Source organism: Podarcis raffonei, chromosome 16 (assembly GCF_027172205.1).
Source record: "Podarcis raffonei isolate rPodRaf1 chromosome 16, rPodRaf1.pri, whole genome shotgun sequence".
Taxonomy (NCBI): Eukaryota; Metazoa; Chordata; class Lepidosauria; order Squamata; family Lacertidae; genus Podarcis; species Podarcis raffonei.
In genome coordinates this window covers 39,118,108-39,136,588 of record NC_070617.1, presented here as the reverse complement: position 1 = coordinate 39,136,588, position 18,481 = coordinate 39,118,108, and the positions used below count along the sequence as shown (strand labels likewise).

The 18,481-nt window shown below is 45.2% G+C and overlaps 2 protein-coding genes across 9 annotated transcripts in view; one reads left to right on the top strand and one right to left on the bottom strand.

The window, feature by feature from the left end:
- Positions 1 to 18,481, top strand: part of HIP1R (huntingtin interacting protein 1 related) — a 297,989-nt gene that overhangs the window by 106,018 nt on the left and 173,490 nt on the right. The window lies entirely within an intron of this gene.
- ABCB9 (ATP binding cassette subfamily B member 9) overlaps positions 3,989 to 18,481 on the bottom strand; it is a 34,584-nt gene continuing 20,091 nt past the window's right edge. For all 7 annotated transcript variants that reach the window (XM_053368318.1, XM_053368317.1, XM_053368316.1 and 4 more), the window contains 8 exons: positions 18,192 to 18,397; positions 14,340 to 14,537; positions 11,265 to 11,393; positions 9,596 to 9,784; positions 9,165 to 9,338; positions 8,414 to 8,573; positions 6,978 to 7,114; positions 3,989 to 5,996 (listed from right to left, as the gene is read on the bottom strand). In XM_053368318.1, coding sequence (XP_053224293.1) covers positions 5,706 to 5,996; positions 6,978 to 7,114; positions 8,414 to 8,573; positions 9,165 to 9,338; positions 9,596 to 9,784; positions 11,265 to 11,393; positions 14,340 to 14,537; positions 18,192 to 18,397 — 1,484 coding nt within the window. In that variant the 3' untranslated portion in view covers positions 3,989 to 5,705. The remainder of the gene's footprint in view (positions 5,997 to 6,977; positions 7,115 to 8,413; positions 8,574 to 9,164; positions 9,339 to 9,595; positions 9,785 to 11,264; positions 11,394 to 14,339; positions 14,538 to 18,191; positions 18,398 to 18,481) is intronic.

Genomic DNA, 18,481 nt, shown 5'->3' with positions numbered 1-18,481 from the left:
GTATGTTCGTAGCAAAAGGAAGAACAAAGAAACAGTGGGGTCACTCAGAGGAGAAGATGGTGAAATGCAAACAGGGGACACAGAAAGGGCTGAACTCCTCAATGCCTTCTTTGCCTCAGTCTTCTCCGATAAAGAAAACAATGCCCGACCTGAAGAATTTGGAGCAAATGATTCAGCAGAGGAAACACAGCCCAGAATAACTAAGGAGATAGTACAAGAATACTTGGCTAGTCTAGATGTATTCAAGTCTCCAGGGCCAGATGAACTGCATCCAAGAGTATTAAAAGAACTGGCAGATGTGATTTCAGAACCACTGGCAGTCATCTTTGAGAATTCCTGGCGAACAGGTGAAGTCCCGGCAGACTGGAGGAGGGCAAATGTTGTCCCTATTTTCAAAAAGGGGAAAAGAGAGGACCCAAATAATTACCGCCCAGTCAGTCTGACATCAATACCAGGGAAGATTCTGGAGCAGATCATTAAGCAAACAGTCTGTGAGCACCTGGAAAGGAATGCTGTGATCACCAATAGTCAGCATGGATTTCTGAAAAATAAGTCATGTCAGACTAACCTGATCTCGTTTTTTGACAGAATTACAAGCCTGGTAGATGAAGGGAACGCAGTGGATGTAGCCTACCTTGATTTCAGCAAGGCATTTGACAAGGTGCCCCATGATATTCTTGTCAAGAAGCTGGTAAAATGCGGTCTTGACTATGCTACCACTCAGTGGATTTGTAACTGGCTGACTGACCGAACCCAAAGGGTGCTCATCAATGGTTCCTCTTCATCCTGGAGAAGAGTGACTAGTGGGGTGCCACAGGGTTCTGTCTTGGGCCCGGTCTTATTCAACATCTTTATCAACGACTTGGATGATGGACTCAAGGGCATCCTGATCAAATTTGCAGATGACACCAAACTGGGAGGGGTGGCTAACACCCCAGAGGACAGGAACACACTTCAAAACGACCTTGACAGATTAGAGAACTGGGCCAAAACAAACAAGATGAATTTTAACAGGGAGAAATGTAAAGTATTGCACTTGGGCAAAAAAAATGAGAGGCACAAATACAAGATGGGTGACACCTGGCTTGAGAGCAGTACATGTGAAAAGGATCTAGGAGTCTTGGTTGACCACAAACTTGACATGAGCCAACAGTGTGACGCGGCAGCTAAAAAAGCCAATGCAATTCTGGGCTGCATCAATAGGAGTATAGCATCTAGATCAAGGGAAGTAATAGTGCCACTGTATTCTGCTCTGGTCAGACCTCACCTGGAGTACTGTGTCCAGTTCTGGGCACCACAGTTCAAGAAGGACATTGACAAACTGGAACGTGTCCAGAGGAGGGCAACCAAAATGGTCAAAGGCCTGGAAACGATGCCTTATGAAGAACGGCTAAGGGAGCTGGGCATGTTTAGCCTGGAGAAGAGGAGGTTAAGGGGTGATATGATAGCCATGTTCAAATATATAAAAGGATGTCACAAAGAGGAGGGAGAAAGGTTGTTTTCTGCTGCTCCAGAGAAGCGGACACGGAGCAATGGATCCAAACTACAAGAAAGAAGATTCCACCTAAACATTAGGAAGAACTTCCTGACAGTAAGAGCTGTTCGACAGTGGAATTTGCTGCCAAGGAGTGTGGTGGAGTCTCCTCCTTTGGAGGTCTTTAAGCAGAGGCTTGACAACCATATGTCAGGAGTGCTCTGATGGTGTTTCCTGCTTGGCAGGGGGTTGGACTCGATGGCCCTTGTGGTCTCTTCCAACTCTATGATTCTATGATTCTATGATTCTATGATTCAATAAAAATCTATATAAAAACCAAACCAATAAGAGGCATTAGGGACTAGCCCTGGGGATCATATTATTCTTGTCCCTCATTAGGGTGCCTGTGGCCTAAATCACCTCCGATAAGGATCCTTGCCAACTGGCAGTTAAGATGTTTGCTGAAGCATCTTTTCAGAACACAGCCTGAAATTTGTCACAAAGTGACAGGAGCATAAAGCTTATATACAAGTGTGATAAAAATAATATTCAGGTCAGAAGTAGTCTGGATGTATAGTCACTTTCGCAGCTACTTGCATATCTCCCCATGAATTTTTATTGCTTTTCAAAATTGGTAACAAATTAACATCTAATTAATGATATGTAGTAACCATGTACTCTCCCCCTCTTCCACTGTCCCACCTTAGCAGCAATAAACCTGCAATTAACAGTCCAATAGTCTCCAGCAGCTTTTGTCGTGGTCAAGTCGACTGAGGGACCTTTTCACTTTAGCCCTATTGTCCAAAATCAAAGGAGATTCACAGCAAACTTGGTTGTTGACCGATGCTTTCTCCAGAATGGAGTCATGACATAACCTAGCACCTTGCGCCTCATTTCTCGGCAAAGTCTTCCATCAAAGACCAAAGCAGGCATTAAAAGGTCTCTGTGGGTTTTTGGCAGCCCCCCCCCCATGACTGCATTGGAAGGATCGAGGGGGATGTTAGACCCTGCTTTTCCCCAATATCTCCACCCCAGCCCCAGCCCTGAGTTCAGGGGAGCAACTTTCCAAGTTCACTACTGGAAATGGAACTACATGCAAACCTCCCTAGAAGAGCCATCAAGGGGTTTTCAACTGCAGAGCAAGCTGTTTTCCTGCCTTTGCTTCTTCTTTTTAATGACATGTATTTTTAATGACATGATTTTAAATCTAGGATGGATATTTTTGCTGCTCTGGGCATGCTGGATTCATGATTGTTATAAGGTCCAGCCAACCAGCACTCTGCACAGCCAGCTCCAGCTGGAGACAGGAAGAACCAGATGCTCGTGAGCTGGATTCCATTGGTGTATCTGGTCAGGAAGGAGCAGGTGGAGATTCCTGGAAGACTCCCTGCTCAATATACTTGGCTGTGTCAGATGTGCTTGAGAACCTCATTGTGAACCACTTCCTCCTGGCTTATATCTTTCTTTTGGCAAGTGAGGCAGGATACAAATTCACCACTATATGGGAGAGACTGCCTAAATGCACATACAGAGCCTGGCTTGAGTGGGTCCTTGAACTCTGATTATACCATACCTCTTGCTTGCCCTGAATGAAAGGTAGAGTGCAGTGGAGGGTAGTCCATTAGGGCTAATTAGTCTTGATTCCTCCAGCTATATTTTGGTCCCCATGTGCCAGACTCTCTATTACAGAAAAACTGTATTTTAATTGTTAGATGCAGATTTTGCTGAGCGATTTTATTGTACCGAACCTTTCAGAATTTGGTCTATATGCCAATAAAGGTTTGAGACTGATTGATTGTATTGAAAAAGGTTCCCCACCCCTAGTTTGCTATGAAATACAGAAGGCTTCAACCTCATTAGTAAAGGGTGAACCAATAGCATTACGTTGGGCAGCATTTATAGCCTGTCAATAATTATGTGATTATCAGCAGTAGACCTCACGTTTTCAGTTGTTTCAAAACAGTGACACTGGCTTCTGACTAGCAAGTGCACACCAAGCAGCCAAACACATGGTGAACTGTTCACCATCAAGAACAATGTCCCCTTTTGTTATGTGAGTCACTGGAAAAGCACAAGTGAGAAGTGCCACCAGTGGTAGATGGCAGGACTTTGGAGGCAGAGGTCCAGGACCTCACCTAGCAAAGTGAGGAGGGCTCTCAGGTGCAGCATAGCGGGCTTAAAATACACATTGCTATTGAAAAAAGAGGGCTGCCATAAGACGATTAATTCCAAAGACTAGCATAACCTAAGTGTGCCACTGAACACTGGCTCTAATATATTGAGAAGAGGGGTTCTCTCAAGCACCTGGCCCTCCGTGGGATTCCCTTTTCCCGAGGAGGCGGAATGTGCAGGAATTCTGTCCCACAGTTTCACCGAGCTTTGTGAGTGCTCCATGCAAAATGAGAATAGCTGGTCTTGTGTGCTTGGCAAATGCCGAATCTCTTGCCCATGTGGAGGTAGCCATGCTAATAAAACACAACAAACAGCAATAATCCTTCAAGATTCTCAATAAGCTGAGTGTCAGAGGTAGTCTTTATTTATTTTGTAAAGTGTTTGTAAAACATCACTATTTATAATTTGCCAACAGCAAAAAAAAAAAATCTGCCAAAAACACAGCAGCATCAAAATATCAGAAAGGAATTAAAATGAGCTAAAGTGCTTGAGCTTATTTTGCAACTGAGTGCAACTGGAGAGACTTGAAAGAGAAAGATTTTTAAAATTGCTCAATCCTCAATTCATAGTCTAGTTATTTTGGTAATTTCCCACCCTGCCACCTGACTCTTTAAGCACAGTTTTGGATGCCTGTGAGCTCTTCCAAATCATTTATGAAACTGTAAAACGACTGGGTCAAATTAGGCAGTGCAAAGTGGAGGTATAACATATTTCCTCCTTGCCCCCCCTTGCTTTGCTACAACAACAACAAAACACAACACCAAACAACAAAATGAACGGAATAATTCAGGCAACCAATGCCTGACAATTAAAGAATGTAAAAAATGATTCCCAGCCCCCAGCAGTTATTTGGGATTGCTGGCAGAACCCATACCTTGAACAAGATCTTGTTGGGATTCCCCAAACAAAACTGGTGACAAGCCATTGGGAAGGTCTCTTCTGCAAACCTTATTGAAACAAATAGAGAAGAATTGGTACACTGCTCTTACTCATGTAGGAAAGTTTCCCAGTGGATTTTTTTTTTGGGGGGGGGGTGTTTCCTGCCTGACTTTATGCATTGAAACCAAATGAAAAAGCCTTGACTGCCCTCACAAAAACAAAGTTTTGAAAACAGGATTGTCTTATTCGCTGCAAATGTTGGTACAGACTGACAGTATGCAACAACTGATAAGTACCAACATATATTTAAACCATTTAAGTTGTTTCTGTTTTAAAAGTGTGCACCTCCAAATATCAATAGCTAACCAAGGGAAGAAGAATCCCTCTCAGGGTTTATTATCATATATGTAATTGTCTGTAGGCCAGGGACACAATCCACCATTGATCCCCATCTGCTGCAGGGCCACTTAGGGGACTGGAAGCATGGCTTTTCAAAGGAATGGTTCTGAATGCTTCCTTACTTCTAAAAAGCCATCATGCATATTATTCACTATGTGAACATGGCACCATATTAAGTTGCACACTTCAGCTCAGAGGTATCTAGAACCACTAGTCATTTTTGCAATTTTGGGGTTTAAGATGGTCAAAACCTGAGCCAAGTGCCCTAGAGAATGTCTGTTTTAGTGAGGGTGCCATACTTGAGGCATGGCATTAGCAAAGGTATCTACAGGCACTGGAGTGATCCCAAAGAGCAACTGCTGGCTTAGTCCCAAGGCAACATTTCCTTTCCCAGTCCACACAATCACCCTCAGAGATCCTCAACTGATCACCCTTCTTCCCATACAATTCCATGCACCTAAAAGAAACAACCGTTTATAAATAACAGCAAGTTTTGCATGCGTATCAGTGGGAAAAGAAAACACAGGGGCTGTGGTGGGAATTGTTGGCCCACTGGTTCTCCTCTCAGATCAGCAGGATACTGCCTGCTGGGAGTCATGTGCACCGGACATTTAGTGCATAACACTGTAAACAGTCAGAAAACATTGGTGAAGCTGTGCTAAAGAGGAGAGGTTGACTCTTCCAGTGGGATGCCAATTGGATTCCATAGTGCTTTCACCTCTGAGCTCAGCTGACAGCCCATCTGTGCAGTTCAAAATTTTCAAGTCCGGCACACATGACATCAAACTCTGAACTCTTCAGCCAGTCCTGTCTTTGAAGACTCTCTCCGGATTCCAGGCAAGCTGCCATCCTGACAGCTGTCCCCCGTGCCGGACTCATGGCCGAGAATCTGTCTTTGCACTAGCTTGTAATAAAGGCCACCTTCTTCCATGAGCTGCTTGTGTGTCCCTTGCTGTACCACACAGCCCTTGTCGAGAACAATGATATTGTGTGCCTTCTCCACAGTGCTCAGTCTGTGGGCTATGACAAGCACTGTGTGGCCCTGGACATCCCCATAAATGGCTTGCTGGATCTGCCAAGAGAAAGAGGTTGTTAAAGAAATGCCTCACAAACGTTGTGTTGATTTCCTTGTGCACATGTCCAGACAGACCTGCCCCAGAGATTTATGACAGGTAAAGGGACCCCTGACCATTAGGTCCAGTCGTGACCGACTCTGGGGTTGCGGTGCTCATCTCGCTTTATTGGCCGAGGGAGCCGGCGTACAGCTTCCGGGTCATGTGGCCAGCATGACTAATCCGCTTCTGGCGAACCAGAGCAGCACACGGAAATGCCATTTACCTTCCCGCCGGAGCGGTACCTATTTATCTACTTGCACTTTGATGTGCTTTTGAACTGCTAGGTTGGCAGGAGCAGGGACTGAGAAGCGGGAGCTCATCCCATCATGGGGATTCGAACCGCCAACCTTCTGATCGGCAGGCCCTAGGCTCTGTGGTTTAACGCACAGCCCCACCCGCGTCCCCCGGGGTGACAGGTAAATTAAATGACAGGTAAATTAAAACAAATAACAAAAATACCACCAAACTCCTCCCTCTCAGCACACACACAAACCAGGTTTGAAAATAGCCAGCCAGGGGCAAGTAACAGCAGCCTGCAGTTGACAAGGCAGGGAAGCTGATGTAAAAAAAAAACCAGTTTAAACTGAAGCCTCTGAAGTCCACATCAATACTCGGGTTCCCATATCTCTGTATTTTTTGCTTTGAATTTGCCCTGGCTCAATGTTTGCAGCCAGATTCCTCCCTCCATCTAAGGAGGGGGCTATAGCTCAATGGCAAACCACCAGATGTTGCACAGAAGGCCTGATGGTCAGTCCTTGGCATTAACAGGCAGGGCTGAGAAAGACCTCAGCCTGAATTCCTGGACAGCTGCTGCCAGTCAACAGGGGGCAACATGGGTCCATCATGGTAGCACAGCATGGCAAGCCCTTAAAACTGTATAATTGGCACCCTAATGCTATGCCTGAACAAGAACACTCCCTCCAAACAATCATGCTCACCGCATGTTCACTCTCTGCATCCAGGGCACTTGTGGCTTCGTCCAGTATCAGGATTGGTGGGTTTCTGATTAAAGCTCTCGCAATAGCCACTCTCTGCTTCTGACCACCAGAAAGCTGGGTTCCCTTTTCACCAGCTTCTGTTGGTTCAAAGGAAAGGGAGGAATCAGCATTAAATCTAAAGGAGAAGGGTGGGCTAAGACAGACAAGGAAGCCCAAGGTTAAAAGGTGCTGAGAAGTCAGCAGGGAGGTCTTATGCAAGCCACATTTCTCACTCTCAGCCCACCCTCCATCATCTGCAACGTGAAAGTAAAACTGACAGACCTCATCGGCTTGCTGTAAGGCAGGAGCGGGGAATCTTTTTTGCTTCATGGACCACATGCTTATCAGGATCAGCCTTGTGGGTCAAATTTGACAGCTGGGTAGAGCTGCCCTCTCAGTGACATCAGGTGCAAGTGGTTTGAAGTCTCAAAGTTGGAACTTCAAAGCACCTTGCAAGGCATTGTTAAAATAAAGTCCACCCCCCCTTAATTCAACAGGGGATTCCATTGCACATCCCCTGTTAAATGAAGGGGGAAACTCTTTGTTGCAAGGTGCTTCAAAGTTCCAACTTTGGGATTTCAAAACACCTTACATCCGACATCATGGTGAGGGCAAGTCATTCAGGAAAGGGTCTGCATGGAATCCTGCCAATCTGAGTGGGGTTTAACCCCCACTAATCAGTTGATGAATGTGCGCTAAATACTACTGTTGTGGCCGTGTGCCTGTTTCCTGCTGAAACCAAGGGTGCACAGCCAGTGCAGGATTTAACCTCATCCTCCCACCTATCACATGATGTCACAAGTGGTGGGCCAAGAGTGGGCTGGAGTTTCCCTATCTCTGCTCTTACCAGGACATATTAATGTGCTGTGAGGGGATGGATTAAAAAATCCCACACCAAACCCTTACCCACTACTCTTATGACTGGGGTAGTGGGAAGGCCTTGTATTAGTACTGATTCCCTCTGTCAATAATTACAAGGATTCTCCAGCATATCCTTGCTTAAATATAATTTGCTTAAATATAACCTGAACCTTTTTCATTTGTTTCTGGTTTTGTAATTTCAGTTTTCATGTGAATGTCTTGTTTCCTCTATACTGTATTTTTCTTTATATTAATATGCTATTTATTTATGCTTTTGATTAAATAAAAGTGAGTATTTTTAAACAAGTGGTTAAATATAAGACCAAAATATGCATATGTGTGTATGACACAGTTTGAGAGGGGGAAAATACATCAGCACACACTTGTTTTAGGGTGTCTAGGAGCTCTGCACACAAGAAGCAGAGGAGCCCCCATCTCCTCCTCCATCCCACAAGATCACCACCACTGGCAAGTAAGTATGAATCTGGGCTCAGCTGCTGATTTATTGAAGACACAGATAAGCAGAGTTTCAATACCTGTGTGGTAGCCATCCTGTAATTCCGTGATAAACGTGTGGGCGTTGGCCTTTTGGGCAGCATAAACGACTGACTCATAAGGGACAGAGGCCAAGCCATAGGAGATATTTTCTGCAATAGAGCGAGCGAAAAGGACCGGTTCTTGGCTCACCAGAGATATCTGCATAGAGAAAGGGAGGGAGGGAGGGAGGGAAGGGAGGAAGAAGAGTCAGCTTAAATGACTATCCTTGCTTGTGAAGGCATCCGTTGTTAAGCTGAGTGAATTCCAAGCATTAATTACATGACTTCATTGTCCTGTGTGAGTAATACAGCCTCTTACAACCTCCTCTTGCAAATATCTGTCATTAGCCCCTGCACTGCACTTCCTCACCAAACACTACTGCAGAGTGAGATGCTCAATGGCTAATAGCTACACAGTCCTTTCATGTCTGAAAGGTAAGAGGGAGAGATTCTGAGCAGGTTCATTCAATTTAATCAGTTCTGCAACCTGTATAAATTATATTATTTTCCATAATGTCTTCCGGTTTTGCAAAATGTAGGGAAGAGGTACACAGGGCACTACCTCCAAAAGCTTGTTCAGTTTCTGAGGTTTCAAACCTATTTTCTCAGTCATAAGGACTAGAAACTCTCCTTTCTCTTCTTGAAAGTAAAGTAATATTTTCAGGAAGCTCAAGTCTGCACTTCAACAGAATTGGCTCAGCCTTGCCCAAGGCCATTTAAGAGCTAGAATACGGTTACCAGCGAGTCGTACCACTGAGTGCAGGTACTTGTGCTCGTACATGTTAATAGGCTGTCCATCCAGCAGGACTTGCCCATCTTCAAGTGGGTAGAAGTTTTCCATGATGCTGACACAGGAACTCTTCCCGCTGCCTGAGGGCCCCACCAGCGCAGTCACTTTCCCAGGATGAAGCGTGAAGGAGACATTCTGTAAAGCAAAAGGATGTCTCTGCATGACCAATAGGGGTTATTTCATCCTTTCCCCAACCTGCTGCTCGCCATATGTTTTGGACTACAACTCCCATCATCCCTGACCATGGCAGTGCCACTTTGTTCTTTGTTTATAATATATGTATTTTATCTTCCCTTCCCACTGCCAAAGTCTTGAAAGTAACTATTAGAAACTGGCTATCCATGGCAACCAAAGCCAAATGTTCAGCAACAAGGCAGGTGTGAGAAGCTTACCTGCAAGACCTGGGTTGCAGGTCGAGTGCGGTAAGCAAAGGTGACATTCCTGAACTCCACTTTGCCTTCTAGCTGGTTGGGGGCCAGAGTGCCATCGTGCACCATGGTCGGCTTGCGGTCTATGAACTCAAATACTTTCTCGGCAGCTCCAACACCTTGCATCAGTCCACTGTAGACTGAACCAATAGACTAAAAAAATAAAAGAAGTGGAGTACATTACAATTCTAAGAACCTCTTAAATTACACCAAGGAAGGAGAAAATCAGGAACATTTCCTGCTTTTGAAAAGATGTTTTGCAAATAAGTTGTCATGCTGTGAGAAGGTTCATTCAGAATTAAAAGAAGGCTGTCCCAAGAGGTTAAGCCAGGAAGGCATAGTCAATGCTGACATTTACTCAAGTTGCCTCACTCAGTTTTGGACACACCTTCACTAATGGGCATTGTTAGAGGGTGACGGCAGCCCAGGATGTGTGCGGCTCAGGGCACCTGAGCGTTGGATCTTTCGTGCTGGATCCTTCTTCCCTTCTTTCGCCTTTTATCTAACTTGGAAGTTTTACGAGATAGTATTTTAGCACACCAGTGGAGAGGCACTGTGGCTCATCTCACCCTCTCCTCCACAGTAGAAGCCACTGTGAGAAGCTGGACTATTAAGGATCTTCAGCAGGGATCTTCTTACATACTTAAGCCATCATGTTTAATCAATAGCGCTTTTAAAAAATGATTATTTTGTGTATGTTTGAAGCTAGCTAAGTAGTTGCTGGACTCCAGCTCTTATCAGTCCCAGCCACCATGGCCAATGGTCAGGGATGCTGAGAGTTGTGGGTCATAGAATCATAGAATCATAGAGTTGGAAGAGACCACAAGGGCCATTGAGTCCAACCCCCTGCCAAGCAGGAAACACCATCAGAGCACTCCTGACATATGGTTGTCAAGCCTCTGCTTAAAGACCTCCAAAGAAGGAGACTCCACCACACTCCTTGGCAGCAAATTCCACTGTCAAACAGCTCTTACTGTCAGGAAGTTCTTCCTAATGTTTAGGTGGAATCTTCTTTCTTGTAGTTTGGATCCATTGCTCCGTGTCCGCTTCTCTGGAGCAGCAGAAAACAACCTTTCTCCCTCCTCTATGTGACATCCTTTTATATATTTGAACATGGCTATCATATCACCCCTTAACCTCCTCTTCTCCAGGCTAAACATGCCCAGCTCCCTTAGCCGTTCCTCAAGAGTATCAATTTTAAATTATAATTTAAATTAAATAAATAAATTTGGTTGCCCCTAGATCCTTCTTCATCAAAAGCATGACTGCACATATGGCCCATCTAATTCAGCATTCTGTTTCTCACAGTAGCCAGCCAGATGCCTAGGGCAAGCCCCAAAGCTGGACCCAAGCTCAACAGCACTGTCCCCACTTTCAGTTGCCAGCAACTGGCATTCAGAGGCATACTGCCTCTGACAGCAGTGGTAGAATAGATAATCTGCTAGTACACTTATGAAGATATAACTATATACCTGAAGCTCAGGCTAGGCTGGAGCCCCACATAAGACTGGAAAACAAACACAGTCCGTGGGAGAATGCTGAAGACCCTGATAAGAAAGAAACTCCACAGAGATCAGTTACTTTAGCTCTCTTAAGACTGGGACATAGATGCTTTCAGATGGGTGAAACTTACCTCCATGCAGTCTCCAAGGACAAATTCATAAATAATGAAGGATATCAGGTTCCCACTGGTCATCTGGTCAGTGATCACCAGGTGGCCTCCGTAGTACAAAATGCTGACTTGAACAATGAGGAGTGTTAGCTGAAACCGAGCACAGAATCCAGATTCAAAAACAGGAGACAGAGTATCTCCTGGGTTCAAGAAACTGAGGTTTCACCTTAAATGGCAACCATGTTTGGGTTGGTGTAGGCAAGATGAAGGCAAGGAACAAACTGAAGCAGTGAGGGGATAGAGGGCATTGGTCAGAGCAGAAATGCACTATACCAGGAAGAGGAGAAGTTAGTGACATGTTTGGTATACAACTGATAGCGTGTAAAGCATTAAGATTCATGAACAGCTAAATGCAGGAATAAGGACTGGATGAGTGGTCTTTTGGCAACAAAACATGCAGGGAGTACAACAGTATCGAAGGAAGACATCCATTGTGCTGTATATAAATATCCAGGCCAGGATCAAACTCAGGGACAGGCTAGTTTGTAGTAGCAGGAACCAGCTGTGCACAACACCTGTGGCCTGGTGCTTGCAATATCACAAAACAGCATTTCCCTCCTCCCTAGAGCAGAGTTTGGTCTTCATTTTAAATATAGCAAGACTGATACCTAACTCCCAGTTGCACTGGACTTGAATTGACTTTATGTATGGTATTGTTCTAATTTTCATACACACGCACACACATTTTTATATATGCAGCTGTTCTATATATGATTTTACTGTATTGTAAATCACTTTGGGATGCCTCATGAGAAGAGATTCATAAATGAAGTGCGGTAGTATAAAAATAATAAATTTCATGGACCGGAATCCACCTTATCAGATGCATGAAATGTTATGCTACGTTAGCAGGGGGGCATTTATGCACACACACGCTTATCTGCTAACATAAATATAAATATTTTTAAACACTTAATTGTCATAATCATGCAACAAATATATATTGTTATTGGTTGGGGTGCCAGAGTTTTGTGGGTGTAAGGCACCAATAATTCTTGGGTTTAGTAAAAGTTAGAATTAATCAAGGTTTGATTAAACTGTGCCAAACGTGGCTGGATGCAGTTTATGCTAATGAACCAGCCTGGCAGGTCTACATGAGTGTAAGCCATTAAGAAACAAACACCAGTGACCAGTGGCAGAGCTACCCAGGAGTGGCGTACATCCAGGGGCGTGGCTGGCGCGCCCACTGCGGGGGGGGGCATGGCACGCATTGGGGGATACGCAGCAGGTGGCGCATGTCCCAGGGGGCATGGCGCTTGTTGGGGGTGCACGGCAAGTGGCGTGCGTCCCAGGGTGTGAACAATGAGTGGCGAGCGTCCCAGTGGGCCACCCCCACCCCCTCCTTCATCTGCCAGTGCCCGTGACAGCCCATCAAGGAAACCATAAATAGAGAGCAAAGACTGCCAGACAAGGAGGAGAGGGGCCCCTCTCTCAGTTGTGCGTTGGTGGGCAGAGACCAAAGTGGTTAGGATTTCTGGGGAGGTTTGACAAGCAGAGAAGGGGGGGCAGGACACGATGTGTGGATGCTCCGCAATCCCTTCATCTAGCTTCAGGTTGCGTATGTGTGTAAATAAACCAAATAACATGAAGATACCACACACTGTGCTGTGCCTTATTCCCAAAGGAAACACAGGCCTGGGTGAGGGCCTGGAACCCCTGAAGCCTCTGGCACTGCTGAAAGGGGATTGGGGTGGCGTGTAAATCACACTCTCTCTATATTAGGCCTGGGCGATATATCGATACAGTGGTACCTCAGGTTAAGTACTTAATTTGTTCTGGAGGTCCATACTTAACCTGAAACTGTACTTAACCTGAAGCACCACTTTAGCTAATGGGGCCTCCTGCTGCTGCTGCGCCACTGGAGCACAATTTCTGTTCTCATCCTGAAGCAAAGTTCTTAACCTGAAGCAATATTTCTGGGTTAGCGGAGTCTGTAACCTGAAGCGTATGTAACCTGAAGCATATGTAACCCGAGGTACCACTGTATTTTGCCCAGGACTGGTATGAGGAGAAGACCACAATGTTGGTTTCACTCAGCGGTACATCGCTGATGAAGCCGCCACACGCCTGAGTCCCTCTGCTAGCAGCGCAACTTCATCCAGGGGGTGCTGCTAGCAGAGGGACCCGCAAGAATGGCAGTTTCACTTGCAATATACTGCTGAATGAAACCGACTTCGTGGTCTTCCCTCATATAGCACAGAGGGAGAAACAAGCTGTACCATCGAGATGCTGATACGACTTGTTCCTCCCTCCACATCTTTAAACTGCTCAGCCAAAGGGCGCCTGGTTGCCATTCCCTTCAGCCAAGCATTGAACAGAGCCCCCAATCCAGTGCTAGCTTCCCAAGCTGACAGTGAGGTAGGGGCTCTGTGAAACTGCCCTACCCAACTGAACACCGCTGACACCTCAGCAGCATTGGATTGCTCAGCTGGTGTGGGGGAGGCTTCTTCTGCACCCCAGCTGCACAAAGCCTGATGCTGCTGAGGAGTTGGGGCTGACTCAACTGGGCTGGGGGGAGCCCGCCCACCGCCAGCTGCATTGGCCCTAGCCTACGAGGGCTCGAGCTCCGGTGGTGAGAGCTGCGGCAGCGTCAACCTGTGTCTAGCCGGCTGGGGCCAATGCAGCTTGTTTCAACATCACGGTATATTGCCAGTCTGCAACGTCTGGCTGGTGATACATCACACTGTTGAAAATCTAACATTGCCCAGCCCTACTCTCTCTATATGAAACTATATATATATATATATATATATATATATATATATATATATATATCCATATCCCTGACAGGGACTCACACAACTTCACATGCATGCATGCATGCATGCACGCGCACACACACACATTTTTAACAGAAACAATTATCATCACCATGCATCTGCTGACATGGATGAAAGTTTCTGCCATGATACATTTGTCAGTCTTTAAGATGTTTGCACAGAACCCACCCATGTTAAAGGGACAGGTAAACATGACGACAATGAAGGTGAAGAGAGTCACCTACAAAGCAGCAGGGGGGAAGGAGTTTCCACCTACCCCACTGGACCACACATAGTAGGTGTAAGCCATGGCTTCTTTTTTGTTGAGTTTGTAGACTTGCTGCAGTTTGTCCGAATAGACGTTCGCCTCTACTTCCTCGTTGGCAAAGCTGCGGACAGTCTTCATGGCTGATATGGTTTCCTCAGCGGTGTTGTTGGCTTTTGCCAAAGCATTCTGGACCTCTTTGGAGAGTTTCTAAATGGTGGACACAGAGAGGTAGGGCTGTCCCATAACCAAGAAATGGAATGAGCCTACTTAAGGGTTTCCCAGACTTTCAGAATTTGGGAGACCCCAACAAGTCCTGGCAACTGAACTACTTCTCCTCCTCCTCCTCCTCCTCAGGTTACTAAAAACCTCCAAGGTCACTTACAACCATATTCATATAAACAGTGAACAACTAATACAATATCAGAATGAAAACCAGTAAATCCATATTGAGGTTTGGCAGCAACCATAATCATGGCTAGTGAATTCAGGCATAACAACAAGAACACACCAAACTATACAGGTTAATATCCTGGTTTGGCACCCCCTCACAAGTATGTGAGCATAGATATAGACATCACAGTTTGGCTTTGTGTTCCTGCTGATTCTGAATGCTACCACTATATCAGGGAACTGTATTATATAAGCCACCACCAAGCAGAACTTCTCCCCTCTGCCCATCCCTGTTGCTGCCTGTGTAAACTGAAAGCTGAGGCACCCAGAGCAGGGCCTGAGGAGCATATCTTGAGACAACCTTTCCCAACCTTGTACACTCCAGACTTTGTTGGACTTAAACACCCATCAACAAGCGTAGCCAATGGTTAGGGGTGGGAGGTTGTATAGTCCAGAAACATCTGGAGGGTCACAGGTTTCCCACCCCTCTTGTCATCTGCTCAGCAGGTAAATCCATTAAGGCCAAGAAATAAAATAAAAATCCCCACGGCACTTCTGCAAGGCTTCCTCCTTCAGAATTTTATGAACAGCAGCACTGTACATCTCTGTCGCTTCTCTGCAGCTCCTTTTTGGGTTGGTATTGCACATGCAATACTAGAGAACAAAATCAGGAATCCACACACCACCAGCCTTTTTGAATTCAGATGATAAAATGCATGAGCATGAAGACACTATAAAGTGCTCAGATCTTTTTAATGTTTTGTTTTCTGTGATTAGTTTTGTAGTTAAAAATAGAACAAAAAGTATATATATAGAGAGAGAATGAATACATGTTGATATATCTGTATTCACACACAGAGAAGGGATGGATGAATTCTATTTTTGATTCTATTTTTTCTAGGCTTAAATTGGGTTCTCCACATTTCTGCAGCAATTGTTTTTGGAGCAGATATTGGAAAAAAAATCTCATTAAAATTGACAGATTAGTGCTAATTTCTCATAACAAACACATTTTTGTATGCAATTTTGACTAATATACACATTTTTGCAAGCAATTTCCCCAAAGATAATGGAATTTTTTCTAGGTTCTTTTCACTTTTATGCACCCTTTCCCCATCCATAGGCATCTCTGTGCACATTGTTTGGTTAGACTAAAGCATCTCCAAATTGGGGAAACTGCAAATTCCAAAGGCTAGCTGTGTTCTGGCACTAGTACTGGTTTGAGAAGTGAAGATTAGGTAGTTTCTCATTAAGATACAAAGACAAGCAAATTTCTCCCCCACCCCTAACACCCCCCCAACAAAAGGCCAATAAACTATGCATACCCCACAGACCAGGATGTAGCAACCCCCCCTCCCCTGTTCCCCTCAGTGCTGAGTAGCATTAATCTTGCAGCATGAGAGCCAAGAAACTTCTGTTGGCTGAGAGCCAGGCATTCAGTGACTCAAGCAGAGCCTTACGGAGATTGTGTGGCGCTCCATGGGACAGCCCCCCTTGTCTTTGCAGTGGGAGCCAAGCTGGGGAAGCATGAAGGACGAAGCAGAACAGGAAATGCACATTTGCAGACTTAAGCACTCCATCCAGCAGCCGATGACCTCAGGCAGCAAAGACTCACGCAGAGGCAAGCAGGCAAGGTCAGCCACTCACAAAGGACAAAAGATTAGCCAGGTGCACAGATGTCCCAACTGGTATTACAAGTTATGGCAGCGAGAGGAGAGGTAGAATGAACAAATCACACGCAAGAGAACAATCCCCCTATACCAGAAACAACTAGGAAAATAAAGCAGCAACAAGAGGAAGCCTTGGACGCATCAAAATGGAGTGGCAAGAAACCAATTTTTAGAAAAAATTTATTAAATTTGTTTTAATTTGTGGCTGATTTGGTAAAAATTGGAATATCAATAAAAAGAAATTGGCAAAAAAAGAGAAAGGACACAATCCCCTCAATCCCAGCTCCTGCAGGCAAGGCAGGAGGGGAGGGGTGGAAACTTGTCATGAAACAGATGGTCCCGGATTTAAAACAAAGCATACAAAAGGTTTTCCACAAATAGGTGATGTGCTTTTGCAGGAAATAATAGTAGTGATGATGGCAGCATCAAAAGCTGGGTGGCTTTCCAGAGAGCTTACAATCTATCTTTAAACAGCAACCTTTAGGATTCACGCGATGTTTGTTTTGTTAAAGTTCAGGGTACTTCACATGGATATGTGCTGGAGGCTGCCCAGAGTGGCTGGGGAAACCCAGCTGGATGGGCAGGAAATAATAATAATAATAATAATAATAATAATAATAATAATAATACACAGTCTCTTGAATCCTTACTGTCCTGAGCCCCATGTGGAGGTATATGGAGGACATGGTCAGACCCTGGGAGAAGCTCAGAGAGTTGGAGATGGAGGACCCTAGGGAGGGTTGGCCAATATTGTTATCCTCACCTTACAACACACACTTGGCCATTATGCCCTCCTTTTCAAAGGAGATGGCTGGGGGAGAGAGCCTGCCATGAAAATGCAGCAGCATTACTACAGAGAGAACGTATGTATAATCTTTGTAAGTGAGTCCCCCTGCCCCGAAAGACACAGCCCTAGGACTTCCTCTCTAGAGACAGCTCTAATTTCTTTTCAAGTCATCTGAGAAGGTAAGACAACCTGCAGCTGCCTATGCCTCTTCCCCACTTGTTTTGGCAAGAGAGACTGCAATTCCGCTCCACAGGGAGGACAAGGCAGGCAGCTAGACAACAGCACTGCCAAGGCCAAGAAATAAAATAAAAATCCCCACAGGACCTCTGCAAAGCCTTCCTCCTTCAGAATTTTATGAACAGCAGCCCTGTACATCTCTGTTGCTTCTCTGCAGCTCCTTTTTAGGATGGTATTAGAGCAGCCAAGAAAACAAGGTGCATGTGCTTGGAATTCAGGACCGAAATTGTACGTGCAATATTGGAGAACAAAATCAGAAATCCACGCACTATCAGCCTTTTTGAATTCAGAAGATAAAATGCATGAGCACGAATATTTATTTTTTAATGTTTTCTTTTCTTTTGATGATTAGTTTTTGTGGTTAAAAATGGAACAAAAAATATATGAGAGAGAGGCACTCAAGAGATGGTGTGTGAAAATAGGACAGTTCTCAGAAACTGCTCAGAACAGTCTTTGCCAGGAGATTGCTCAGGACACACCAAATTTGCTGTGGGAAAGGATATTAGCTCAGTGGTTAAAGTATCTGTTTTGCATGCCAAAGGTCTCAGGTTCAATCCCTAGCATCTATAGGTGGGGCTGGGAATGTTCCCTGTCTGAAATCCTGGAGAGCCACTGCCGGTCAGTGTACTGAGGTAGATGGAGCAATGGTCTGACTTGGTAGAAGGGCGGCTTCCTATGTGCTTGTGTCCCCAAAGCAGAGCACCCACAGGCAAACAGACAGACAAGCTCTGAGAATGAGCTCTGGGGTCAGGCTTAAAAGCTACAGGTAACACTAACCTTGTAGTACTTCCCGTAAAGATCTGACATGAGCATGATTATGGGGAATCCCATGAAGGTTACCAGGGAGAGCTGCCACGAGAGGCTGAACATGAAAACTATCACCCCCGTGGCCTTGACCATATTGCGCAGGAAGATGTTGATGTTCTGCGACACCAGGTCACTCACAATCGTCGTGTCCGACGTCAGCCGGGAAATAATGTCACCTGAGAGAGAAAGAAAGAGAATGAGAACAGAAGCAATGTGTGAAGAGCAAGATCCATGGGCTGGAGGGTGCTGGGCAGGGGGCA